Below are 27,985 nucleotides of genomic sequence, written 5' to 3'. Positions count from 1 at the left end.
GGGGAAATGCAACCACCCCAGAGACTTATCTCAAGTTCACACCATCTCCAAGGGACTTATTGACATCCCTACCCGCGTCATGGCAGTGCGCAGCAAGCTGTCCCCAGCCTTTTATCAACTGAGACTCAAGTCATTTATTGTGCATAGCTGAAGTGCAGGGTGCCACGGAAGACCTGACAAATTAGGATAATATACTCTACGTGCCCTCCACTATAAAAAAAAAAGGACATGCCAAATTCTCTGAAAGAAACAGAGACCCCAGGAAAACCTGAGGGGAGTTAATCAATGCTTTTAGGCATCTGGTATACCTCCTTAAAGCCTCTCTAAAAGTGTCGAGTCATCTGTGATGAGGGAAGTCCTGTGTATGTGTCAATAAAGCACTGTTGGCCAATAGGGAAGCAAGATAGGTGGGACTAGGAGTCCAGGAGTATGCTGGGAAGGAGAAACACAGAGAGTCAAGATGTAACTGCCATAGGGGTAAGAAGCCCGGAAACTTCTCCAGTAAGAGAAATACTTAGATTAACAATTATGGGATAAATACTTAAGTAGAGCTAGCCAGCAAGAAACAAGCAAGGCCAACAGCTTCATAATTAATACAGTGTCTTGTGTGTTATTTGGGGACTACAACGCGGCAGAGCCCAGGCGACTGGGGAGGGGGACCAAAATGGCAGACAAGAAAAAGGCATCTATTTACACATCTTGATGACTATACTCCTTTAGTCTTTTAATGCATCTCACACTGTCAATATTACAAATGGTTCTTAGCTACCTTCATCCCAGAGACCCACTGGCTTCTCATGCCCAGATGCCCCAACCATACTACAGAATTTCTTTCTCTAAAATTACCCTCCCAACAATCTCAGAAAAGCAAAACAAAAGAAATGTTTTCTTCATCTCCTTTTCTTTTCCGTTATTCCACCAAACTCTCTAACTTACAGGTGTATTGATATGTCTTATCAAAAGACTCATTTCAGACCCTTCAACTTATTCTCTTTTCCATCCTGTTTTCACTGGCTTTCAAATTAACAGATGTGAGTATAAAGTTTAATATCCACCCAACCTACAGACATTCACCACTGAAAAGTAAATTCCTAATGTCCTTAGCAGGACATTCCTCAAACCATGACTACCATGGCTGACATGCAGATGGAAGACAAGGAGCTCTGATGCCATGTCCCCTGCTGAGGTTATCTGAGGGCCATATGCCAAAGACCCCTTCCTTCTTCCCAGAATCACATTGGCCTGTGCACCACTGGGGATATTAGTTACTTTTGTGTAGTTGCAACGAAAGTTCCTCGTGACAGAACAGGAAGCAGAGAACAAAGCAAGTATGGGAGCCAGATTCAAACCTCCAAGACACACCCCCGATTCTTCCAGATACACCATATCTCCTGAAATTTCTGCCAGTACCCAAATGGCTCTACCACTTTGGAACCAAGCATTCGACACAGGAGTCTAGATTTCATTCATATTAAGAGCATAAAATTTGGGGTTTTAGTTGCACTGCCTAACAGAATGGCCTGTGGGTTCTAAGTATCCAAGCTTTGCTGGTTTTGGTGAGCTAAAGTGCTGTGGCCAACTCCACCTCCTATGCTGGCCCTTCATATCCTATTGGCAAGCATAAAGAACAGCCTTCACTCTTCTTCCTCCTGAGAAATATCATGAGAGTGAATAAAACATCCTGTACTATATTGATATTTCAGTCAACAATGGACCACATGAATGACAGTGGCTGCATAACATTATAATAGAAACAAACATTCTGGTACATGCATGTAATCCCAGGACTCATACGGCTGAGACAGGAGTAACACAAGTTTGAGGCCATCCTAGGATACATAATGAAACATATCTCAGAAAATAAACAAGCAAACATATTGTAAGGGAGCTAAAAAAAATTTCCTATCCACTAGCTCCTAACATAATAGCATAATGCATTACCGTCATGCTTGTGATATTGCTATAAACAGACTATGGCCCAGCCAGTCACACAAAAGGGTGGCATACAGTGTGTAGAACCTAATGAATGCCCATGCCATTAGTCTGTGTATGCACAATACAATCACCATTATTTTATAGTATATTCCTGCTACTTGTAAAATAAAACAAATACTGAAAACAGCTCATGTCACACAAGAAACCACCTCATGCATCAGGTGTTAAGTGCATCTTTAGATTACAACAAGAGGCCTCCTGAATGATTAACATATACACCATCTAGGTTTGCATATACATTCTGTCATGTTCTCACAACTATGAAGTCACCCAACAGTACACGTCTCAGAATGGATCCTTCTTGCCATTATACAATGCCACAGATGTGACAAGAAATGGCACATGGTACACAGCTGCACTGTCATGTGCAGCAAAGACTGTTCCCCTAGAGATTTCTACTACATCTAGTTTTTACAATGTTTTCTGGCTCCTCTTCCTACATGATCCCTGAGAATTGGAGTATGATATAGATGTCCTATTCCCATTTACATATAAACACCCCAGTGTTCTCTGAACATCAATGAGTCTCTTCATTAAGTGCCATCTCATTCATATATATATATGATAGCACCATCCCCCTTTTGTTGTCCTGCTCTCCCTTCTCTTGGAGACAGCCTGGTAGTTCATACCTTAAATAAAGCTTTGCCTTTTGGTGAGAGAGAGAGAGAGAGAGAGAGAGAGAGAGAGAGAGAGAGAGAGAGAGAGAGAGAGAGAGAGAGGGAGGGAGGGAGGGAGGGAGGGAGGGAGGGAGGGAGGGAGGGAGGAGGGAGGGAGGGGGAGGGAGGGAGGGAGGGAGGGAGGGAGGGAGGGAAGAAATGGCACATGACCATGCTGTCTTTCCATATGCCACACCCTTCATTTCTAGAAGGTTCCTCTGTATCTTTCCAACAGATTGTTTATTATAGTTACTGTAATTGGGTTCTATCCTTTAGAGTCAAATTTTCCCACTGAAACAAAATATAACAGAGAACCCCGACTGCTCAACAAGCAGAGAATAAAAGACTATGGAGTTGAGACATTCGCATCACACTTCTCTCCTCAAAGGCTCAGGGGCCTTTGTGAAAGAAGAGGCAGAAAGATCGTAAGAGCCAGAGGTGGTTGATTACATCAAGGAAATAGTTTTTCAGACACAACAGGGCAGTTGCACATATGAACTCATGGGGAGTGTGACACCATGCACAAGACCTGCTCAGGCTCCAGACAGACAAAATCCCATCCCAGGGTAGGGAAGGTGGACACAAAATCCCACCACCAGCCGAGGAGCTAGTGGCATTTGGAAGCTGCTGAGAGAATAGTCAGTTTTCTTTAATGATGTGCTGACCCCTGGTAGGTTGACCCCACTCCCAAGGTGAGCTGGACAACACAAACTCAATGGGAAAAGAAGAAAAAAAGGAAGAAATCTCAAAGTTGGTTATGTCATGATGGGAGAGTAGAAATGTTAGTAACAGGAAGAGCTTGGGAAAGTATAAGTATATTCCGGATAAGTTATGAAATTCTTAAAGAATTAACACAGATATTGCAAAACACATTAGGTGTTAAGTTTGTAAAAAATGAACTCTAACACCACTCTCCATCTGATAGCAAGTTACTGCTATCTCTGCCAGTGGTCAATGAGATGAAGTGGAGACCAAAGGGTTGGGTGTTCCCCAAAAGGCCTTGGTGGATTCCACTGCATCCTCTTCCAAAGGCATCAGCAACTCCACAGAGTCCCTCTGCAGGTAGAGCAGCAGGCAAGGGGAAAGCTCTCCCATTCCAGAACTTGCTCCAAAGCCCACACTTCTATCATCATCCATACACCCCAAACAGCTTCAAGTGCGCAGCCGTCCCCGCTGTGAATACTGACAGCAGCGTGCTCGGCAACTCTGCTTTAACATGACTGTGTTCATTAAGATGTAGTGGTGACACAGGATCAAGTCTGTGAGCTTTATTCGACCCACAGTTCTCCCTAACATAGATGGTCCCTCCTAGGGTCTGAGCAGTACTCAGTGAGCCCTAGAGGAAAATGATTAAATTGGTGGAACACGGGTCACATTTTCTAGACCTCAAATTATAAACACGCTCTGAAAAATTGCTAGTCTGTAGGGAAACACCACCATGCATGGGAACAGGAGTGACGGCAAAAGATTCGGTGTGTGTCTGTTCTAGGGTTAGCTGGAGTGGTGTCTGAGGGTAAGACAGACAGGCAGAATGGAGACAATGCTTTGCTCTGCTCAAGCCAGTATGAACTTAAAACTGCACAACAGCCATACACATTAGCGAAGGATAGACCACAGAAGGGGGAGCAACAATCTTTTTCTCACACTTCTTTCCTTTTACCTAACCTGTTATGGGTTGGATCTGAAATGTTGCTCCAAACACTCATGTGTTGAAGGCTTGGCCTGCTTGTTCTCGTGTTCAAACACAAGGTCTTTGGTAAATGGATCATAGGGCTCCAACTTTATCAACAGACTACACCATGGGATGTGTAGCTTCACTAGATATTAGGAGGCTTGAAAACTTTAGGAAATATGGCCTAGTTAGAGGAAACCTCTTGAAAGGTCTACACTATATTCTATCTATCTATCATCTATCTATCCATCCATCCACCCACCCATCCATCCATCCACCTATCCATCCCTCTGTCTTTCACTATAGATAGATAGATAGATAGATAGATAGATAGATAGATAGATAGATAGATAGACAGACAATAAATAATCTTCCATCCTTCACTCCCTCCCCCACCCCCACATTCCTTCCTCTCTTCCCAACCCAATGGCTCACAGCACCCAGCCCCTGTGCCTCACTTACTGGCTGACAGCTGTCTTCACAAGGCTTCTGAGAGCACTGGGCCACACGCAGGCCCATGACAGTATCCTCCATGTCGGTGCAGGTGCATGTGTCACAGCCCTCCTCCCAGAACTGGCCCACGGGGTAGATGGTGCCTCGGTGGACACAAACCTGGGGACACAGGGTTTCTGAGGATGAAGTCTCAATGGGATCATTTAATCGTTAGTGACATCCATTGTATGGAAGGGGCTTAGCAGGTGAGAAACCACATCCCCATACACACAAAGTCAATCATGGTGGATCTCTCCTCTTTTAGACTGTTATTTGTATCTTACTGTTTTGGAATTATAGACTATTGCAATACATGCTCATGAGATCAGAAGTAGAGACTGCATTCTACACGGTGTGGTGATACATCATTTATGATTTAATAAAGTCACTGAAGATCAGAAAAGCAAAGCAGCCAGTCTCTAGCTCTTACCTTTAACTCAGGTTGAAATGGGTGATCCTATCTCCACAAATCATCAGAGTGCAATGCAGACTGCACTGCTCTCCACCAAGCCTCAGACTGCAATCCCTGAGTTCCTGTCTCCTCCTACCTTACAGTCCTTTCTCTGCCTAGCCATATCACTCCTGAGGATTCCTGGGAGACAGGATCACCCATTTCAGTCTGAAGTAGAGATAAGAGCTAGTGACTGGCTGCTTTGTTTTTCTGATCTTCAGTGACTTTATTAAATCACAAACAATATCATGCTTCCTGTAGCACCGAACCAGTCTGTTTAGAGATTGCAATAGTATGAGTGCGTGGGGCGGGGTGAATGGTTGCATGGGTATATGCAAGGGTGCACGCATGAGTGCATGGATGAACTGAAAGCAATGAACAGATGAGTTCTAAATAATCCTTGCAACCACAGTGACTCTTTGGCTAACCTTATTAAAGCCACACATTGACTGCAACCTCAGCATCTAACCATGATGAACGAACACATAGTAGATTCATTGCCACTACATCCTGAGTTAATGAAGTTTCCATGTGAGTGAGATGGGATACTGACAACTCACCCTTGGATCAAGGATGAGAAGGTCTGGGAAGTTCAAATCTTTGAGGAGCATCAGTGAGTGGGTCATCACCGCAATCACAGTTGGGCAGTGCCTACCTTGTCGGGGAGACAGGTGGTTGTGGTGCAGCCACAGTCATTGGTGGTGGTCGAGGCCAGGTACCCAAGTGGGCAGCTCACTGTGGAGTTGGCACAGCTGCAAGCACACTCATACTCATCGCAGCACTGGGTCTTCCTCAGGGCAGGTGTCCGGTGAGGAGGGCAGGAGGGTGGGGACACTCCTTTGCACTCTTCTTTCCTGCACGCTGCAGTGAACACAGGTGACAGTCTCCGTCCTGCCACACTAAGCACTGTCTGTCCTCTACTAGCCCTCCTATGCATTTGTCTGTGGCAGGGCTCTAGGGAACCTTAGACCCAGGCGGTTGAGTTAAACACGTACATGTACCCAGCTAAGTGGCTATAAGACATTCAGATATCAAAAAATGCCCAGTGTTCTGAATGCATCATTAATGAGAAATACAAGGCTGGGAATCTTTAGGGAGAATGGGAAGGCCACTCAATCACTGCACTACCCCTCAGAACATGTCGCTGAGACACAATCCTCCCAACTACTAACTCTGAGAGACACAGGTCATCTAAAACCCAGAGAGACCTAGGCAAATCATGGCTGGGAGACACTTGTGTATACTGGCAGCTAGCAGGGTCCTATGCCCACCTCAGTGCCTCAGACATCACCCTCCAGTTTTACCTTCTCCAACAACATACAAACGAAAGGTTGCCAGCAACTCTGTCACAACCACAATGCTGTTTTATAAATGCTCAAGCCCAGTTTTGCACCCTGCACCAACTTCTTTATAATGTATCCCCTCCATCCCCCAAAGCCTACATCAAGAAACTCAAGTGAGATTCCAAATTAGATATCCAAGAACACCCTTAGACTTGAAAGGGACACTTGGTAACTAAATATAGAATTCCATGTCTTACTGTGTCTAATTTTAGCCCACCTCTGTGCTAAAGAATGTATTTTATAATTAAATATATAAACCTGCAGAGAAAAACACCCTATTAAGTCTGAAAATAAGGTTCGATGATGAAGATAAGCAAGGCAGCGTGCCTTCCACTCAGCGACAGAGGATGAGGCGATCAAGTAACTACTGGATTTGAAGTCTAACTGCCTGAGACCCATCATCTGCTCTGTATTCATTTGTTTGTTTGAAATTTATTGAAGTGTATTGATGTTTTCTCTACATGTATGTCTGTGCAACACATATGTCTCTGGTGCTTTCAGAGGGCAGAAGAGAATGTCAGATCCCCTGGACTGCAATTAACAGACAGTTATGAGCCGTGTGGATGCTGAAAATCAAACCTGGGTCCTCTGGAAGAGCAGCCAGTGCTCCTAACCACTAGGCACCTCACCAGCACCCCTATCTGTGTCTAATGTATCCCCAAAATGACATGGCTGCAGCTGTGTCCACGCTGGTACACCTGCAGCCAATATAGCCAGGGATGTCAGAGGATTCAATTACGTATGACACTAGCCCTTTTCTCCAAGTGTACCCTAAACCTAGCTAGGTTCAGCTAGTTGAAAAAGGAAATGAAACTATCTTGGTCCCCAAAACAGAAGATGACTTTCCAAGGCCAGGAGAGAGTAACCCCACAGCTGCTCCTTACCCACACCAGCCTTACCACAGGTGAAGGTGGGTCTGCATTCTCCAGGGTTGGTCAGGGTTGGCTGGAGCCCTCCTTCACATGGAGGCATGGGAGGCAAGGTGCAGTTGGCCAGGTCACACACTGAGATTCAAGAAAGAGGGATGTATACAGATTTTGTTGCTTGTCAGTGACATCTACATGCCCTCTCCCGTGGATTTCTACAACTTTAGGGGCATGGTGATGACCAATAGAGGCAGGTGAAGATGGAGATTTAAGAAGAGAGAGGAGTGACATATTGGATGGATGGATGGATGGATGGATGGATGGATGGATGGATGGATGGATGGATGGGGGAGTGGGTAGGTAGATGAGAGACAGATAGTAGGTGGCTACGTGGGTAGATGTTTAGATATAAAAAAAGAATATGAATGGAAGATAGATGGATAGATAGACAGACAGATGACAGATACCATGTTGTCTTCACATGGACCAATATTATCATTTGCAAAGACTTGTAGCCTTTCAACTAAGTCTGAATCCTCTAGACCTCAGTTTCCTCTTCTGTACAGTGGAAACTCTAGCCTACCAGCTTAGCCCAAGGATTCCAGGAACTAATGAAAGTGTAGTCCCTAGCACATTACAGATACTTACATTTGTCTATAAGCTGGGAGACTGGATCTAATGAACCCCCAGTTTTCCCGACCACTAACATTTGGAGATCTGTTTGATAATATTGTTCTCAAACCAGATCGAATCCCCTATAAGATTTGTGTTGACATCTGATAAATTTCATCAGAATAATTCACCTTCCTAGAATCCTGCCATCTTTTCTTGTTCCTTAGCCTTTCCCTTGGTCTATCTATTCTCCCTTGAAGATCTGCCTTTGGAGAATGAATTAATAAACACATCTGATGAGACAGATATGAGGACGCCATTAGCACCCTGTCATTCAGTCGCTCTACCATCTCTGAACTCCCTAAATTACACTGTCATCCACCCCTTACCCCTCCTCCTTCATCCCCCCCCGTCCCCATCCTACACACAGCCACTGCTGAAAGCCTGCCCAAGCTAGTCTCCTCAGAGTCTTACTGGAAATGTCTTCTTCAGAAAGTCTCTGTAGTCCCAGCAATCACCCCGCACACACACACACACACCATGCTACCATCACTCCTACACCTCACATTTAAAGCTACTTTGTAAAAAGCCGTGTCCTGCAAGTTCTCCTTTCAGTCCAGTCAGCCCTCTCCCACCTCCTTTGACACACCCTGTGACTACGAGCTGAGCATTGGGGTATCTATGGTCTGACCCGCTTGGGGCTGGACTGGGCTCTGCACCCTGGGAGAATTTGCTGGGGGAGGGAAGGACACGTACCGCACTCGTACTCGGGGCAGCACCCGCTTGCGCTCTCTTTGAGGTGAGCCACTTCACAAGGGCCACACGTGGGAGCTGGAGAAGAAGAACAGCCACAAAATCCGGGGGGGGGGGCAAAATTAACTATGGTCCAGACTAGAGAAGGTTTTCAAAGTTCTCCTTCACTGAAAGCCAGCACAGACCCCACGTGGGACTCCCACGGGATCTGGACCATGGGACCAGGATGCTGGACAGAAGAGCACCCTGGACAGAATGAGTCTTCACAACGGGTCTTGCTAGCATCCTCAAGATTTGCCCGGGGACCTCTGAGTCTGATGGAAGCATGGGAAGGAAAGACAGGCAGACGGACAAGGGTATCTACTCCAGGGGCAAAAGGGACTCCTGATCTCAGCAAGTGGAAACGTGGTCTCATCAAGAAAGACACCTCCAGGGGACCTTTATTTAGTTTGGTCCGTCATGTGTATGACAAGGTGGCTGGGGGTCCATGGAGTCCTTTTCCTGCAGGGGTGTCAGACGTCAGACTGGCTTACCTCTGGCTGTGGGGCACGGCTGTGCGGTGCAGTTGGCCTTCCTCCCGCTGAGGCACACACAGATCTGACAGGGCTGATGGTCTGGGACCCAGGTCTCTAGGAACTGTGGGGGAAGCCAGGCTAAGCAGGGGTACAGGACACTGTAATCGGAGCCCAGGGGTCATGAGAGTCAGTATTCCAGCCTACGGCTTGGCTTGGCCTCTTCAGTCTGGATGCCAAAGGCCGTGGCAGCTTGCCTGTCTACTTGAGTTTGCATTGCTTGTAACAGGACCCTGCCCCAGAAAGAAACATGTTAAACAGACAAGCAGCTGACTGTAAACAGGAGGAGGGGAGGACCGGAAGCAGGAAACCACAGAAGAGCAGAATAGGGGTGGGGTTTGTACACCTGTAATCACAGCACTGGGGAGACAGAGACAGTGGGGTCCAGAGTTCAAGGCCAGCCTGGGCTAAACGTAAGAGCTTGTATCAAGGGAAAAAATGAGGATTGGGGTAAGGGAGGAGAAGGAGGAAGAAGAAAAAGAGGAGGAGGAGATGGAGAAAGAAATGTACACAAAAAAAATGAGGCTGTTGTAGATGCTACTTCCGGGGAAGACTTAGTCCCTGGGAAGGTGCGCAGGGCAGTGACTCCCTTCTGGGACAGGAAGCTGAGTTTCCACTGAGAAGGAGGGGGTCCAGCTTTCTCTTAGCCATTCTCTCTCTAAATGAGGACCTCAGATATCTAAACAATAAAGACCTTTCCAGCTATCAAAGAACGTGCTGACCAAGCTGTGCGGTTAACATCCCTCCCATGGAGGCAGGCACAGACCTGACAGGACTGATGGACATGGAGGCAGGCACAGATCTGACTGGACTGATGGACAGGACTGATTTTGGAACCCACCATCAGAAAGACATCCCCAAATGGGTGTGCAACTTGTTTCTCTAGGCCTTTCAGTCTTCCTGGGAAGCTTTAGCCAAGCGCACCCAAGGCAGGACACAGAATCAACGGCCCCTGGAAAAGTGGGTGAAGTAAGTTCAGCCCTTGGAGACACCACAGGCATGCCTGCAGCCCGCAGGGGGCACTACTACACAGGCCCAAGCTTGTGCTGGCTAAACTGTCCCACAGACTCCAGATTAAGGCACAGAACAGGAATAAGGATATTTGTCTGGATTTCAAGATTAAATAAAGAGGTCAAAGGAGCAGCCTGCGGAGACTGTGGGGTAGGAAAACTGAAGTGCTCAAGGCCAGTCGAAAGACACACGTGTGTCATCATAAGCCACCCACCAGGAGCTGGAAGAGTCAGTGGAAGACGCCGAAGAAATGTCAGGAGAAAGGAGGTGCCAGGCCACAGGCTCCTGGGTAAGGGATGCATGTCCCCCTGAGCTGAGGGGGGACTCTGAACAGAGCTGCGCCAGCAGCAGCTCCCGAGAGATGCCTACAGCCAGTGTGGGACTCCAGACCCCATCTGATCCTCCTACAAAAGTTCACATCTCCACGGTGCATTTTGTAAAACAAACAAGAGCTATGGAAACTGGTAAATATTTTTACTTTTCCCGGGGTATAGCAGATTTAAGCCCTGGTTATTTCCCTGAAGGAAGGTTTTTCTGGGCTTTCTGTTTAAGTCTAAAAATTCATTTAATGGAAATGTTCTTCATATTAGGTTTTCATTCTTTCTCGGCTTTAAAGCGGATGCTGGGAACACAGGTGGCTGGATAAGCACTTGTTTTCTCCCATTTAAACTCTATTTTCTGAATAACTAAAACCGGCTGTGTTCTCGTCAGAGGTTTTGATTAATTCTATACTTGATTTTTTTTTTGCAAATATAAAACCGCTCTTATGTCCAAAATCATGCACTCTTTGGACAGATCCCTTAATGCAACTCATATGCCTATTCCAATTTGTTGTCCTGAAAGTGAGGAAAATAGATAAAAGAAAAAACAGAGTCAGAGAGATGTGGGGGAGAGAGGGTTGTACACACCAAGGCATTACAATAAAAGTCACACGTTTCCTGCCTTTGGGACACCTGACACTCATGGAGCCAGCAACACTCAGCTAGAGAGCTTACTTTTCACCACAGGAGGCCAAGGAAGAGGGCAAGGCCACTTCTGCCTCCCGCTTGGTGCCTCCACAGTTTGGAATGACTGCCAGGAGTTAAAGGACACACGCAAATGCTCTGCCCAACTGGAGCCCTGCAGGAACCCAGGAGCCCTGACAGTCAGGGAAATGTGAGGTTTTGCCAAATCACTTGGGGAATCTTACATCCAAGGACTTAATTCATTAGGCAACTTGGAATATGACGAACCAGTTTGCCTGTGTGTCTTCCCTACTCACTATTCATGGTGAGAAAAAGGGGGCTCACTGGCATGAAGTTCAACAACTAACCTCTAGCAAAAGACCCCACCCAGTCACTAGTGCTGTCGGATGCTCATGCTCAGACCCAGCCCGTGAAGATCTTAGCTAGCAGCTCCTCCAGAGGTCCATGCTGTCAACAGCAACCCCATCACATGATTCATGCCATATGAACCTCGGACCTCTCATCCATTAAATATGACACGTGATAATGACCCCACAGGGATTTGGAGGAAATCAAATTGATCTACTTCCTGGCTTACAATCTCATGGCCAAAACAATGGAGCTACTGTGACTTTTGTTTCCTTCATTCTCTTTGGTTGGCTAGCTTTACCACAAGCTCCACTAGCTGTGACTAAATACAGGGGTAAGTCACCCCACCTGGGCCATGAAAGGGAAATGGTTCTCCTTGATGACTGTGGTAGTTTGAAAGAAAATGGTCCCCAGAAGGAGTGGCACCATTAGGAAGTGTAGCTTTGTTGGCATAGCTGTTACCTTGTTGGAGGAAGTGTATCACTGTGGAGGTGGGCTTTGGGATCTCATATACACTCAAGCCACACCCAGTATCTCAGAGCACTTCCTGTTGCCTGCAATTCAATATGTAGGACAGACACTTGGCTACTTCTCCAGCGCCATCTGCCTACACACCACCATGTCACACCATGATGATAATGGGTTAAACCCCTGAATTGTAAGCTACCACAATTAAATGTTTTCCTTTGTAAGAGTTGCCATGGTCATGGTGACTCTTCACAGCAATAACTAAGACAGTAAGGGAAGATATGTTAGATCTTGAGAATACATTCCCCTTTATTAGGAGCCAAATAGGTTCCTACATCTACCATGCTTGGTGATGCCACTGGCAATGATGAAGGACAGGGCTGCTATGCACCTGATCTTGTAAATATGGATGCTATCAACTTGGAAGAGAGAAGACTACCATCACAGACCAATGGGAGAGTTTGGTGAATATCCTTTGGGAGTGTGCTCATGAACCCCCAGAAAGCTAAAGAATTGGCAACTCAGTGATTTCCAAGCAAATCATCCCAGGAACAATGCAGTAAATGTGTTTCTAAATAACAAAAAGGGCAGGTCTCTGGAGATACTTTGAGCCTTGAATTCTGAGTGCAACATCGAACCCGTCTCCACAAGCTGGGTCCACAGGAAGGTTGACTGAGCTGGGTTCTCCAAGGATTTTCTGTATTTAGAAGCAATGTGGGTTAAACTAGCATCTTCTGGTAGAACCTGACTTCAAAGGGTGTTTATACACACACACACACACACACACACACACACACACACACCTCACACATACACACATGCGTGGCGCACACGTGCTTCATAATCAAATAAGTTAAAGAAGCAAAACCCTTCTGAAACATTTGCAATATACATTACATTAAAAGCAGTAAAGAATCCCACAATGAAGAAAGGTACTGAACTATTTATCTATGCTCTTTAAACTCACTTGGCCACAGGTGGTTACAAATGATCTGGAGGAAAAGAAACTTATCTTTAAAGAACATGGAGATAACATACAAAGTACATAGTATGTCTGAGTAATGGCAGATATCATCTTATGTTATTTTCTCCTTCCCTCCTGAGTTTTTATATCACTCTGCCTGCATGAATAAAAATATTAAATGATGTGCTATCACTTTGGTATTTGGTTCCACAGCTAATCCATGGGAGACCCAAGATCTAAACTCAGATCTGTCTGAATCCAAAGCTGTTATGCATGCATGCATGTCATCTTCCTATGCCTCCAGGATTCCATTAGAGTCAGCTCTTCCGTGGGAAGCCGAAGAGGACAACCCACTGAGGGGGAGATGCCAGGCTCCTACCTGATGTCGGACTCCATCCTCCCCAACACACTCAGTGCAGGCCTCCTCGGGAACACAGCTGCCTTCCAGCATGACTTGGTGTTGGGGACAAAAGCAGCCTTCTGAGGGCTGGTCAGCACAGGAACTAGTGTTCCCATCACAGTGCCGAGGGCAGCCACGCTCACAGTGGTTATATACCAGGGATGCTGGGCACGACATAGCTGCAGACAGAAAATGGGGTCACTCTCGAGACCTAAACTAGCCAGAAGTGAAAGAAGCACAGCCAATTCAAGGTAGCCAAGCATCTGACAAACTCGCTAGAGCAGACATGACCAGGCTCCCCCAGTGCCCATTCTCTCCATCTTCCACTATATGAGAAGTCTGGCTTTGGCATAGAAACACTCAGAATAAAGATTACAAAACCTCCTTTGTGATTAAGTAAAGTCACATTACTAAGCTCTGCCCATCTAACTACAAGAGAAAGGAAGTATCTTATCGGTGGGCTCCAGGAATCTGTTTTATTTTAGAAAGACAACTGTGCCTCCTTCCTGTAGTACAGTTGGACCCTGCACTTCACACCTACAGCTGCATCTTAAACCTTGGGGACAATGACCATGACCAGTATCAATGATGCACCTCCCTCTGATCATCCAAATGACATTCTTTCTTTGGAATACAGACATATCTAAGACTTTAAAAAATCATCTTAAATAAAGAATCCATAGTGATGAGGAGAGGCCTTGGGAGAGAAGCTACCAGGGAAACTCCCTTCTCACATTATAACCTGGCTGGGCAAACTTCCTCACATGGCCATACACACAGAAGTAGGGGTGGTTTCCAGAGCATAGGGGATTTTCTCTGTGTGCACACTAAACAATGAGGACATACACACAGAAAGTAAACATAGAAGGTGCTGCTCTCAGTGCTAGAGGCATGTCTCAGAGGTTAAGAGCACTAACTGCTCTTCCAGGGGTCCTGAGTTCAATTCCCAGCAACCACATGGTGGCTCACAGCATCTGTAATGAGATCTGTGCCCTCTTCTGTCATACAGGATTACATCAGTTAGAACACTGTATATATAATAAATAAATAAATCTAGAAGAAGAAGGAGGAGGAGGAAGAGGAGGAGAAGAAGAAGAAGGAGGAGGAGAAGGAGGAGGAGGAGGAGAAGAAGAAGAAGAAGAAGAAGAAGAAGAAGAAGAAGAAGAAGAAGAAGAAGAAGAAGAAGAAGAAGAAGAGCTCTCCATAACACAGAAGCAGCATCTGCCTATTGGTCTGTAGGCAGGTAGAGTAGAAGCAATGCCATCCGAATGGATAACACCCTGCTGCAGAATATTACTTTGACTATGTAAAGGTATATTACATTTGTTTATGCTGGCAATATTACTTTAACTGTGTGAAGTTGTGTTGTATTTGTTTATGCTGCATTTATTTAATGATGTAAACATGTGTTACATTTGGTTTTGCTGCATTTGTTTAATTATGAAAAGATGTGTTGCTGTTTCACCTTGCCTGCCTAAGGCACCGGAATTGGTCTAATAAAAAGCTGAACGGCCAATAGCTAGGAAAGAGAGGGATAGGCTAGGCTGGCAGGCAGAGAAAATACATGGAAGAAGAAATCTAAACTCAAAAAGAATGGGAGAAGAGAATGAGGAGAAAGAGAGAGGCATGACGTGGGCCAGAAGTCTGGCAGCCACCAGACAGACAGACAGAGACATCAGGAAAGTAAGATATATAGAAAGAAAGAAGGTTAAAAGCCCTGAGGCTTTTAACAAAACCCAAGAAGTAAAAAATGACGGGGGGTGGGGGAGTGGGGTAGTCCAGCTGCTTTATTCTGCCAAACCCAAGATTCAGGAAGACTAGAGAGTAGCCAGTCATTAGTTGAGTCCTCAGCTCTGGGTCAAAGAGACTGAGAACTCTGTGATGTCAGACTCAGACACCAACATGTACAAAGTCAATGATTCCTTTTGATGACATAGGCTAGGACGTTGGTGTGTTTTTTACTCTAGCTCCTGTGGGGACAGAATCCATATCTGATTCATACTGGTAGTCTGTGCATTTCAAATGATAAGCAAAGGACGGGTCCAATTAGGAAGACTGGCCTTTAGGATGAGGTCTATGTTAGCATTCCTATTTGTAAATGAGCAGTTCTGAGGAGTCAACAGGCAAAATGTCGCTCCCATCTCAGAATCTTGCTCTATGGTTATGTGTTCCCCATTGGTAGAATTTCAAATTCTATGTTGCTGGTTATGCAATACATAGCTGATGTCTACCTGTGTCTAAAACACCAAACTCACAACCATCTGGATTACAGAAACACACTTTTTATCTACCTAAAAATTCTGCATTCAAAGGGCTTCTCTATTGACAGTCTTGTTAGACCCTAATAGGGAACACAGGGATTTTTATCTTCAATAGAAAGATGAGAGCCAGAGAGTGTGAGCAACCCCATACTTGATTTGTTTCCAAGGTTTAAGGCGCACATACGGAGACTCACCACAGAAATCAGTTGTCCTCCAATCCACACAGACCCCATTGGTCCGACAGAGGTGGGCATAAGAAGCAATCACCTCACACACTCGCTCCTGGTGGCAGCTGTCCTGCTGGCAGATGGCATGGAATGTGGCTGGGGCAAGGACCTTGTGGCACTCAGCAAACAGTGCTGAGAGGAGGACCTGGCAGTGGGAGCTGTCAGAGACAGGACACTGCTCCTCGGGAACAGGCTGGCACGGGTACCCTGGCTGCTGCACAGTCCATTCCTGGATAAGCCGTTTCCAGTCTGTGGTGACCGTGCCATCCCGCAGCATGAAGTCATTGGCCCCATTCTCATCACAGATTCCTAGAGCAATAAAAAAAAGACAGCAGTGCCAAATACTTGACCCTTCTCCACCCTCAAGGATGGTCTGACCCTCGCTACTGGATGCTTGAAATAGGATTGAGTAATATAAGCGCCAAGCCCCTGAACACCCAGGAAGCACAGCGGGGTTTGCATTGCAGAAGAGGAGTGAGCAAACACCTCCTTACCACAGAGACCGTACATCTTCGAAGCAAAGGTCTTGGGGCTTAGCTGTAGTTGGAACTCATTGTTTTGTGGAGTGAATGTGAGGATGTGGCCAAGATGGTTGAACCTGACCTCATACATGATAGCGCCATAGATGCTGACTTCCATGTTTCCACCCACGTAAGGGGCAGGGACCAGTCTCCCATTCACTGCCATCTGCTCCAACAAGAAAAAGGTCAACAATAGTTCTCATGCATCAGAAGTCCCAGGGCTTCAGTCTTGTTCCTTACTGAAGCTACTGAGGGTCCCTGTGCACCCCTCACACTCCTCTGACTGCGGATGCCCATGCCTGATGTTTGCCACCAGCTCTTCCCAATCAAAGGGACTTTGGATAACTTGGCAGCACAGATCGCTATTACACTGAGCAGGCAGCATAAACCAGAAAGCCCAAGGCTCCAGGAACAACCTCTTCCCAATAGGCCAGGGAAGTTGCCACTGCAGTAGTTACTGGGGAAGTATCTCCAGAAGGAAGCACCTGCGGGATGGCTTTGAATCCTTCAAATGAGTAGGCGTACCTTCCTTCTGAGGTCTCACCATACAGCATATCAAGCATAATAAAATGTACTCACATTTTGCAGCAAATGTAATTTTGTTGTAAAAATTTTGGAAGGGTTTTTTTATCACTCTGATTTTAAGATTTCTTTGGCTATGACTCCTCATTTGATATATGACTAACTCTGATTTCTCAGCAATTAGTGCTCATACTCAGGAATTCTTACCAAGTGAGAAAATCTAGTCTACAAGTTGTTTTCACACCATGAAATATTTATGACTTCTAAATGAACAAGTAAAGGAGTTGGCATAATATAACCTTTTGTAAGCATTTAATCAAACATTTATTTATAGCGCTTTGGCAGTCTCCTCTCTAGATTTTGAAGCCATACATTTTTGTTGAGGCCCTAAATATTTTCAAAGGCCCTGATTTAAGCACTAAATATTTGTGTTTGGAAAGCCCCCAGGCCTTGGGTACTGGGCTCATACTGCCTAGTGCGTCCGTGGTCCTGGTGCCAACCCAACTCCTTATCAATGCCAGAAACCAGGACTAAATTCATAGCTTGCTATCTAAAGCTGATCCTCTTTCCCAAATCTGGACCCAGAGCAACATGAAATCATGCCAAGACTAGGGGAATGGCAAGGAACCCCTCTGAAGGAGGAAGTGCCTGCTAGTCAAAAGAAGGCTGACTCGCAGGCGGCAGCAGCAGCTAAAACCAGACCGTGTGGTTTTCCTCAAGTTCCACTCTGCCCTGCCATGGATCCCACAGCAAACTCTCCTTACCTCCATGTCACTGTGCAGCTCCACAGAGAGGCCACCGTGCTTAATCTCAATGGACTTCATGCAGGCCTGCATTGCCCCAGAGCCGCAGGCCCCATTGTGGAGAATCACTTCCAAGTCCTGCTCCTTGTTTTGAAAGAAGACATAGGAGCAGTTGCCAGTCAGCTTGAAGTTCTGCCCATCAAAGGTGACAATGTGCCGAGTGGAGCTGCCGGTGCACACACCTGAATGGGGAAAGCAGATGGCAGATGGGCACCATGGACCCTCTCCAGCCCCCTCGTGCGTGCCTGCAGCAATGCGGCCCCAGACAAACTGAGGCAGCCACTCCCCAGGGGAACCTGACCCAAGAAACAAAGTGGAGTTCCAAGGGTGTAATGGCATGCTGAGAGCATGAGGTGCTGAAAAGAAGATTCGCCTGAAGACACGTGTCCCTTCAGCTAACAGTACTGGTGGCCACTGGGACTTAACCCGCAAAAGAGTACACAAGAAAAATATTTCCTGGGCCAAAATAAACAATTGGGTCTCAGAGCTCACTCAGGGACCCACATTCACATATAATCAGCGAATTCTCAAGGTTCCTACTAAAACCGTATTCGAATACTAACTGCCATGCATCCACATAAGATGTCTGCTGAACTCTGAATTGCCAGTGCCACTGATGTGAAAGCAAGTCTTGCACCTAAATGAAGTTGGAGATGAGTTTTTCACACACATCATGACTCGTTTGTGGAAGTGAATGAACAGAAACCAAGAAGCAAGAGACAAGCTCCTGAAATCCCCTTGCTCATAACCAGCCTGGGCCACCACCACCTCTGCGGCTGATTACCAACACAGCATGTGACTGGCAGGGCTGGCTGAACTATCTCTCAGAGCTGGGCAACCTCCATGGCTTTCAGTCAAACTCCCCAAGTCCTTGGGCATTCATCCCTTCCCAAGCTACAGACTGAGTGCCAGAGTCCTACAGGTATTGTGCTGCTAAGGAGCCCTGCTGGGATTTGGGCAGGTGTCCCCCACAGGGTTGGCTGATGGCTGGTAGCACTTCTGGAAAACAGTAGGACTTTAAGGGGTGTAGCTGAGTAGAAGGGAGTTAGGATATTAGGGGTGTGCCCTTGAAGGGTACATAGCATACCAGCCCCTTCCTTTCTCCTGGCTGTAAGGTGAGCATCCTCCTCCTGCCGCGTGTTCCTGCCAGAATGGGTTACCTCATCATAATCCCAAAATAAATGGATTCCCCATGACCATAGACAAAAACACCAAAACTGTGAGCAAAAATAAACCTTCCCTTTTTTTAAACTTTATAATATCAAGTATTTCGTCATAGTGGTGGGAAAACTGAATAACATAATCTGTACTAGTTCAGCCCTGATGATCAGTGACAGTGTATCATTAAATCACAAGACAAAGACTGTAGAATGGTTCTGTCCATCATCAGACCGTGACACAGCAAGTTGGAGCCAAAGAAGCTCAAAACCAAATCGTGTTTTGTCACTTGCTTGCATAAGGCCCTAGTTAATACTGGACTTTAGCGATCCTCTCCTTCCCTCTTGCATAAGGGATTGTCATGAGAGTTGGTGGCAATCTAAACTAGCTGCCAGTCTAATAGTACATGGCATGCATGGTCATGTTTGATAAATGGGTCTGTAATAGGACTAAGCTAATGCCACAACTGAAATTCAACAGCTTTTAGCTCTAACATCTCAGTGTGATAGGCATGCAGAATCACAGTTACTCCATTTTCAGAATACCAATTTATCTTTCAATAAACCATCACAGTGTACTCCAGTTTAATGACCAGGCTCTCTCTCTCTCCCCTACCCTCCCTCCCTCCCTTTTGCCCTCCCTCCACTCTCTCTCCTTCCTGCCCTTGCCTCCTTCTCTCTTTTCTCTTTCTTTTAATTTTTAAATGTGTATGGGTATTTTGCCTGCATGTATTTTGTCTGTGGATGCCAGAAGAAGACACCAGATCATCAGGAGCTAGAGTTATAGACAGTTTTGAGCTACATTTGGGGGCTGGGATTCGAACCTAGATCCTCTAGAAAAACACCAAGTGCTTTTAACCACTAAGCCATCTCTCCAACCCCTACTACCAATTGTAATGAGCTACATATATTAACAAATTCCAAAGTTCAAGACGCAGGAAAAATTAAAGTAACCCAAATAAAGAATGAGAATCTGAGACTTACATAATAAATTGCTATCACAGAGCTACAGAATATTCTTTAAAACATACTATTCATAAATGTATTCTAGAGAGAGCTGAAGAGATGGCTCAGTGGTTAAGAGCACTGGCTGCTCTACCAGAGGACCTGAGTTCAATTCCCAGCAACCACATGGTGATTCACAACCAGCCATAATGGGATCTGGCGCCCTCTTCTGGCCTGTAGGCATACATGCAGACAGAATACTATATACCTAATAAATAAATAGATCTTTTCTTAAAAAATGTATTCTAGAGTCCACTTCATCTTGCCTCTCTCCATTCAGATTCTATTATCTCGCTGTCACTCTACATAGCAGAGAAGTATCTAAAACCAAGTACTACATTAAACCTACAGTCTGGGCATCAAAGAGAGAAGGATGTGCTTTAGAGAAGTCCACTGACAAATGTACAGACTGAAAGAGACTCTGGGAGCTGGAGACAGAGCTCAGTGGTACTGTGCTTGCCTAGTGCAGGTGAGGCCCCAAGTTCCCAGAACCAAATCAGGGGAAGGAAATGGGAAGACATTTGGCAATTGAGAAACAACACATAAAAAATATCAAAGAAGGAAGCTGGAGTCCTGGAAAGACATTTTAAAGAGAGCTGCAACACCAGAAGACATGAAATTCTGCACACATCACTAAGGAAATGACTTTCCCAACTGGTTTCATTGAATGAGGAAAAAAAGACCATGATTCACACAATGAAGAGAGTGACACAAATCTGTAAAAATGACTTTAAAAATCAGGAAGTAAGAATAAGCACTCCTCACTCTACCCCCAAAAAAATGTCAGGGGAGAAAACTATGACACAATATGCAGTAATTTAAATATACTCAAAAATTTACAAAAAAATGAAAACTGCCTTGAATAGGACCTTTAAGAACTAAGAAGACACGAGGCCAGACAGGTGGCTCTTGCTGCCAAGACTGACATCGTGAGTTCCATCCCTGCAGCCTGTATGATGGCAGAAGAGAACTGATTCCCTAAGTTGTCTTCTGACTTCCACATGTGTGTGACCACATACACAAACTGAAACAAATAAACAGAAAATGTAAGGAATGCGTAAAATGGGAATAGGTTTTGAAAACGTTGATTGGGCTCAGGAAAAAGAAAGATGAAGGAAACGACTAAAATCAAGTCAAAAATGAAGGCCCGGAGGAGAATAAACCAAAATGAAGAGAGGAATGAGAGACACAGGGCAAGACCAGAGGTCAGCTGACTGGTGAGGAGGGGCGTATGAAGGAAGCAAGGGAATCAGGAAGGAGTCAGGACAACGTGGGAACGGAGTCCTTTAAGAGAGACCAGACAAATGTCCGTTAATTTTCACCCACATCTGTTGGCCCTGAGGGCAGGGGTGGGGATGGAGAGATAGGGGCAAAACCATTCAGCCTCAAAGATCAAGAAAAAAAAAAAAAACCCAGACATCAAGTAAAGGTATCAGATACTTTATGGAGTGAAAAAACAAAACAAAAAGTTCAACAGCAGAATTCTCGAAAACAATGTACAAAGTCACAAAACCCCCTGAGCAACATTTTCCAGAAAGAATGCAGAGTAAATAAAGAATAGAGGTAGAGGGGAATGAGGCAGGGGAATAACATCCGTGGTGGGCAGGTCACAGAGTAGTTAAAAACCATTCTTTAAAACCGCTATTTCAAGCAGGGCATTGGTGGCACACGCCCTTAATCCCAGCACTTGGGAAGGAGAGGCAGGCAGATCTTTGTGAGTTCGAGACCAGCCTGTCTACAGAGCGAGTTCCAGGACAGCCTTCAAAGCAATACAGGGAAACCCTGTCTCAGAAAACACACACACACACAAAAAATGACTGCCTTAATTTTCAATTAATGAATAATGAGGAAAAAATGAGAGCGGTGAATAACTTCAAATCCCTATACATACAGGTGTGGAAAGTCACTGTAAAGTCCATCAGTATGAACAATCACCCTATTTAATAAATACAATAAAAACAAAACTAATAAACAGCATAGCTACTGAAGGGCAAGGGAAACAACTAATGTAAATAACTTTGGAAAGCCAAGTCTCTCTCTGAGACTCAATACAGAAAGGACAGCACACAAATGCTTTAGCTGATGGCCTTATTCTTCACACGGATTCCAGAGTGGCAGCACGTGTATTCTAGACTTAGGCAAACATGTCATGGACAATGAGATCCAAGCTTCTTGCTATCAGAAAAAGGAAAGGATGAAACATGCCAAGAAGACTCAAATCAAATCAAAGAGATGCCCAAGAGCCAGGTCTGGAACCAATGAAGCAAGAAAACAAACCATCAACTGGTGTTGGGAGCCATCATCCTTTAATATGTGTCTAATTGGTTTGAATAAAACACTGTTGGCCAATAGGGAAAACAAGATAGGTAGGACTAGGAGTCTAGGAGGATTCTGGGAATTGTAGTGAGGAGGTCTCTTGCCATGTGATCTCCCGGGAGCAACGGGTGTTCAGGAGTGCATCCTCAAAAAGATAAGTTCTTATAAAATATATATTAGTAATCATGCATTAATAATCAAATCAGAGCTAGCTGATAAGAAACTAAGCAAATGGCCAACAGCTTCATAATTAATATAGTGTCTTATGTACTATTTGGGGGCTGAAAGCAACAACAGGAACCAGACAGCAGGCAGGAAGACTAAACGTTACAAACTGGTCCATGACATGGCTACATGAGCACAAATAATTATTTTTGAATTAATTAATTAATGAGAGATGTAGGAGAGTTCTTTGGATAGAATTCTAACTAACATATATGGTGTGGATGCTAGGAATTGAAATCCTCCCGACTGGGCACACAGTACAGAAAAACGAACCAACAGTCATCAGTGGATGCTTGAGCTGGGGGACAGAGCCACATTTCTGTAGCCTTTATGAATGTTACCACTATGTACAATGAATATATACCAATAAAACTATTTTAAGAGAGACTTCTAAATTCAAAGGGAACTTTCAACTTTAAAGTATTTAATAACCCCAATCTAGTTTTGTCACTTGATGCCTTTCGGGTACCAAAGGTGGGGGCATTGATGACTGAACTGAGACTGCCTTGGCAAGGAAGCTCCTTTGTTGTATGTCCCCTAAGAGGGACAAATGGGAGGGCCACACCCACAAATGGGAGGGCCATGCCCAAAAATGGGAGGGCCATGCCCAAAATGGGAGGGCCACGCCCAAAAAGGGAGGGCCACGCCCTGTGAGCAGGACTCTCATGATGTAGGAGGTAAGTTTGTGTCCCATTCAGCCTAGGAAAGCCAGGACAAGTGTCTAATTCTTGCCTGAGGGATCTCTGCCACAGGTGGCCAGACAACAAGGAGGATGCTTGCCGATGTTTGTGAAGAATCACTTGCTCTGTCCCAGTGGAGGGATAAGGGCTGAGCTAATCTTGGGGATGGGGTAGGAGCTGGGAAGGATGGCCAGGGGCTGTGTTCAAAGTGATTCTTTCTAAGAGAACTTCTGACAAAGAGGGGAAAGACTCTGAAAGAGACTGAGTCAAGACGGACTTAATGCAAAGGTTAGCAGCCACCAGGCCTGGGGACAGAAGCCTAGGGCAGGAAGACTTCAGGAAGGCCTCCAGAGAGCTTATGCACAGCCCTGTGTGGCCTCTGAGCCCATCCATCTCCTTCTTCATGCTCCCAGCTACGAGAGAAATTGTCCACACTCCTTTTCCCAAAGGCAGGCAGTAGAAGCTGTGTCTGGGGAGATATAAAAACTCTAACCAAGTTCAAAGTTTTAATTGTGGCACAGTCACCTAGTTACCAACTGGGACCAAAGTGACCATAGAATTCCGTACAAATAAACAGAAATAGCATGAACTCTGGGACCATTTTCATCTAAGCCAGAGGGAAATGTATCCCCTTAAAACTTTCTGAGGAAAGAGTGGGATGTGAAACACAGTTCTGATGGCACCTCACAATTACGTCTGTTCCCACTGCTGAGAACAGATCATCACAGAGGCCAGTTTTTCCCAACGGTGAGGCAGACGAGTATTCAGCACAGGCTTATGGGGGATGGGTCTGTATCCAGCTCTTATATCAGGCCAGCTGACAGTATACAGGTGTGTGCAGCCCCACACGACTGCAGATGTGACTTGGGAGAAGGACTCTGGGGGTGTCTCATGCACACTGCTACACTCCCAACATCCCCGTGATGTACATCCCTAAGGGCTGACTTGAAATGGCCAAGTTGAACTCAAACCTCAAAAAAGCAATTCTTCCTATGGTTCTGAGAAAACACATCTGTAGATCTCTGGGGTTCTGTGAAAACACATCTGGATTCCACAGGAGGGAAGGAGTGTGGGCAGGACGGCGAGCGTGTGTCATGAGGCAGGGGTACCTCCACCTGTCCTCTTCCACACGGGTTGTCTACACAGCAAGTTAGAAACCTGCTCCTCTACACAGTCTGGAGGAATGAAGGACTCACAAGGGCAGGTCCAGCGGCAGCCACAGGTCTCTTCCACTCGGACAGGGGACTGGCTGTTGGAACATGAAGGTCTGGGTCCATGGTCACAGTTGACCCTATGACTCTGCAGCAAAGTCTGGCCATTTGGCAAGCAGGTTACTGTGTGGCATTGATCTGGCAAGGTCCAGACATCCCCAGGCTGTGAAAGGAGAAAACAGATTTGGAAAAGGAGCAGGATGAGGCACACCAAATCTCCCACCATGTCACTGCCTGCCTCTGAGGATGGGCTAGGGCCGGACAGCAGTCTTACATTAAGGAGGGCCTACATGAGAAGATTCACAGAGAGACCCCCAAAACAGGCTAATAGCAAGCAGTAGAATGAATCTCAGACCAACCAGAGGAAAGTTAGTCCATAAGAACTAGAGCCCCCAACATGTGTGTCTGTCTGACTTTTCCTTTCAAATCAACAGGAAGGGACTTACCCTCTTCTCAACCCCATCCTCGTCCACACAAACTCCAGAAAACCCTGAAACAGACACAGAAAGACACTAGTCACCCACCACCTACACCAAGAACTCTAAACCATTCACAACATCAGCTGGCCAACACAACTCAAGAATCTGAGCTGGCTTCACATTGATGATGTGAGGGCACAAGGAGGTGACAATCCTGTGGTGCTTCAGTCAGACTTTATGACAATTAACTATTGTGATAACAGTAGTCATTTCATGCCTGCCAGGAATGGGTGTGGGGAGAGGATGAAAAACTGGAAAGAGATCTACTCAATGATTGCTGCCAAGACAGCTACTACCAAGAAAGGTCTGTAACTCCGTAGAAGATTTTGATTTAAAACTAATTACAGGGGATAGAGACATGGCTCAGTGATTAAGTGCACTGGTTGCTCTTCCAGAGGACCTGAGTTCAATTCCCAGCACCCACATGACAGCTCACAACTGTCTGTAGCTCCAGTTCCAAGGGATCTGATACCTTCATACCAATGCACATAAAATAAAGCTACATAAACTGTAATAGTTACATTAATATATAAAACTAGGCCATAAAACGAAACATGTTTCTAGCCTAAAATCAACTTAATCTGTGGCCCTTCAATATCAGCTTTGAGGATATATTTCTAAAGCCTTTTCTAAGTGTACTGAGAGTAAATAAAGGACCATGACCTGTAGGATGCTGGGGTTCCTTGCTTATATCCCCCAATTCTTTCATCCAAAATCCCTCAGCACAAACAAGCCTGATGGACACTTCAAGTGGAAGCAGGATTGTATGCAGAAAACTTTCCTGAGATCCCTGGAGGTGTCATTATATGCCTTCCGCAAACAGAAATATGAAAGCTCAGCTTCATAGGGCAATCTTAATTTAAGACAAAATTTTATACACAGGCATCCTTAAGTCTTTGGAGTGGTGTTTTTGCTTTTATGGACTTTCTGGTTTGGTAGTGGTCATGGAGACAGTAGTTGGTTGAGAATTGAAAGAAAATATACCAGAAGACTTACCAGAACACAATCTGTGGAAGAAGGAATTGTCCAGGGTAATTATGGTGGGGAGGTCTTCAACTCGCTGGAGTTTTACCACATTGGAGCTGGCCCCTGGGCCTGCCAAGATCCTCAGCTGGGCTTCATCGTAACGATCCCCAATACCAATGGGGAACACCGCCACCCCTAAATTAGCCAAGCAACAAGAAAGGGTCAGTGGTCAGGTGAGCACAACATATACACTATGTCTAGCACCTGTACAGAACCTCCTGCAATCCAGGCTGGTCACGCACACAGCCAGCATGTGACAGAGATGTCACAGCACAGAGAAGTAACGAGCTGCTTCTGTGTGTGCAGGCATCGTTCTAAGCAGTGTGGATACAACAGTGAACCAAGCAAATGAAGTCCCTGTCTCCTGTCCCCATGGCTAACACTAGAGAAAGGTAAACAGCAAACACACAAAATAGTAAATGTGTGATATGTTCAGGTGTAGATAGATGTTTGAAAGAAACTATGGGATGAGAAAGATGGAAAATGCCCAGAGAGTGAGAATAATCATTTCAGGGAGAAAGACCAGTGTGGTGGTTTGAAAGAAAATGGCCCCAAAGGGAGTGGCACTACTAGGAGGTGTGGCCTTGTTGGAGGAAGTGAGTCACTGTGGGGGCGGGCTTTGAGGTCTCTTTCTCAAGCTTTGCTCAATGTGACGGTCAACTTCCTGTTGCCTGTAAGATGTAGCACTCTCAGCTCCAGCACCATATCTGCCTGCAGGCTACCATGCTCCCCTTTGTGATTATAATGGACTGAACCTCTGAAACTGTAACCAAACCACCCTCGATTAAATATTTTCCTTATAAGAGTTGCTATGGTCATGGTGTCCTCTTCACAGCAATAGTAAACCCTAAATACAACAACCTGAAATAAGGATGAAGGAGCCAAGAACATAGCTGGGAAAGAAATGTCCCACACAGTGGACACAGAAAGTATGAAAGGGGAAGCAGGAGAATATAGAAGATGCAAGAGAGTTAGTGAAGCCTGGAGTGTGCAAATTCTCATCAGCAACATCGCCAACCTAATGTCTTCTCTGAAGAAAACAGAAAGCCAAGACCATGGAGGGGTGACAGGAGCTCATCTTACAGTTTCTGTGTGGAGGATGAGTTACAAGAGTGGGAGCGGGGGTTCCAGTTATAAAGCTATCCCAGTCTCTCGGGTATAAAGCGATCCCAGTCTCTCGGGTATAAAGCTATCCCAGTCTCTCAGGTATAAAGCTATCCCAGTCTCTCGGGTATAAAGCTATCCCAGTCTCTCAGGTATAAAGCTATCCCAGTCTCTCAGGTATAAAGCGATCCCAGTCTCTCGGGTATGAGATGGTGGGGTTTGCAAGCAGCGGTCTGAGTCTCAAAATTTTTTGAAGATTCAACTACTTGATTGGATTGCATATGAGAGAAAGGGGGGACTCACAGGGGCTGAGATTTCTAACCTGACTAGAGAGAATAAAGAAGATGACAGGAGAAGGAAATGGTGAGGTAAAGCAGGAGTAGAGCTAATGATGAGCTGTCTGTTACATCGAGGCTGAGGTAAAGTGAGAAGTCTGAGCCAGAGTCAGGAATTTCAAAGTCAGTGACCCATACATATATATAGACCCATGACACTGAATGAGATCACACAAGGGGATGTGTGTGGAAAGAGAGAGCCTGGGGACCCAGCTCAGTGGTAGAGTGCTTGTCTAACGTGTGCAAGGCCTAGGGTTCAGTGCCCAGCACTGCAAAAGACAACAGGAAGAAGAGAAAGGATGTCCACCCACCCACTCCTCCAGCATTTTCGTGGGGTCTCAGGATTATGCACCACACACTTACGGTTGGATCGAGCAGCATCCACTGCTGTGTCTACTGAATCCAAGGAGGTATCCATGATGAGGATGACCACTGCTTTGGATGCTCCAGGCCTGGCTCCGTGTATTTGAGAGGTTACATAGCGCACAGCAAAGGCCAGAGCATCCCCTGAGGAAGAAGAATGGTCAGAGTCAGGACTGATCACA

General features: G+C 45.6%; 1 protein-coding gene across 1 annotated transcript in view; it reads right to left on the bottom strand.

Moving 5' to 3' along the window:
• The window catches only part of Vwf (von Willebrand factor), a 140,405-nt gene that overhangs the window by 15,987 nt on the left and 96,433 nt on the right, over positions 1–27,985 (bottom strand). The window contains exons 31-43 of the mRNA XM_040737568.1: positions 27,804–27,947; positions 25,972–26,136; positions 24,943–24,986; positions 24,482–24,659; positions 17,864–18,084; positions 16,551–16,743; positions 16,024–16,365; positions 13,548–13,747; positions 9,374–9,476; positions 8,844–8,918; positions 7,509–7,613; positions 5,922–6,127; positions 4,786–4,935 (exon numbers count right to left, since the gene is read on the bottom strand). Of these exons, the coding sequence (XP_040593502.1) occupies positions 4,786–4,935; positions 5,922–6,127; positions 7,509–7,613; positions 8,844–8,918; positions 9,374–9,476; positions 13,548–13,747; positions 16,024–16,365; positions 16,551–16,743; positions 17,864–18,084; positions 24,482–24,659; positions 24,943–24,986; positions 25,972–26,136; positions 27,804–27,947 (2,126 nt within the window). The remainder of the gene's footprint in view (positions 1–4,785; positions 4,936–5,921; positions 6,128–7,508; positions 7,614–8,843; positions 8,919–9,373; positions 9,477–13,547; positions 13,748–16,023; positions 16,366–16,550; positions 16,744–17,863; positions 18,085–24,481; positions 24,660–24,942; positions 24,987–25,971; positions 26,137–27,803; positions 27,948–27,985) is intronic.

Source organism: Mesocricetus auratus, unplaced genomic scaffold, assembly GCF_017639785.1.
Source record: "Mesocricetus auratus isolate SY011 unplaced genomic scaffold, BCM_Maur_2.0 Super-Scaffold_100676, whole genome shotgun sequence".
NCBI classification, from domain to species: Eukaryota; Metazoa; Chordata; class Mammalia; order Rodentia; family Cricetidae; genus Mesocricetus; species Mesocricetus auratus.
This window is presented reverse-complemented; position numbering and strand designations above follow the sequence as displayed.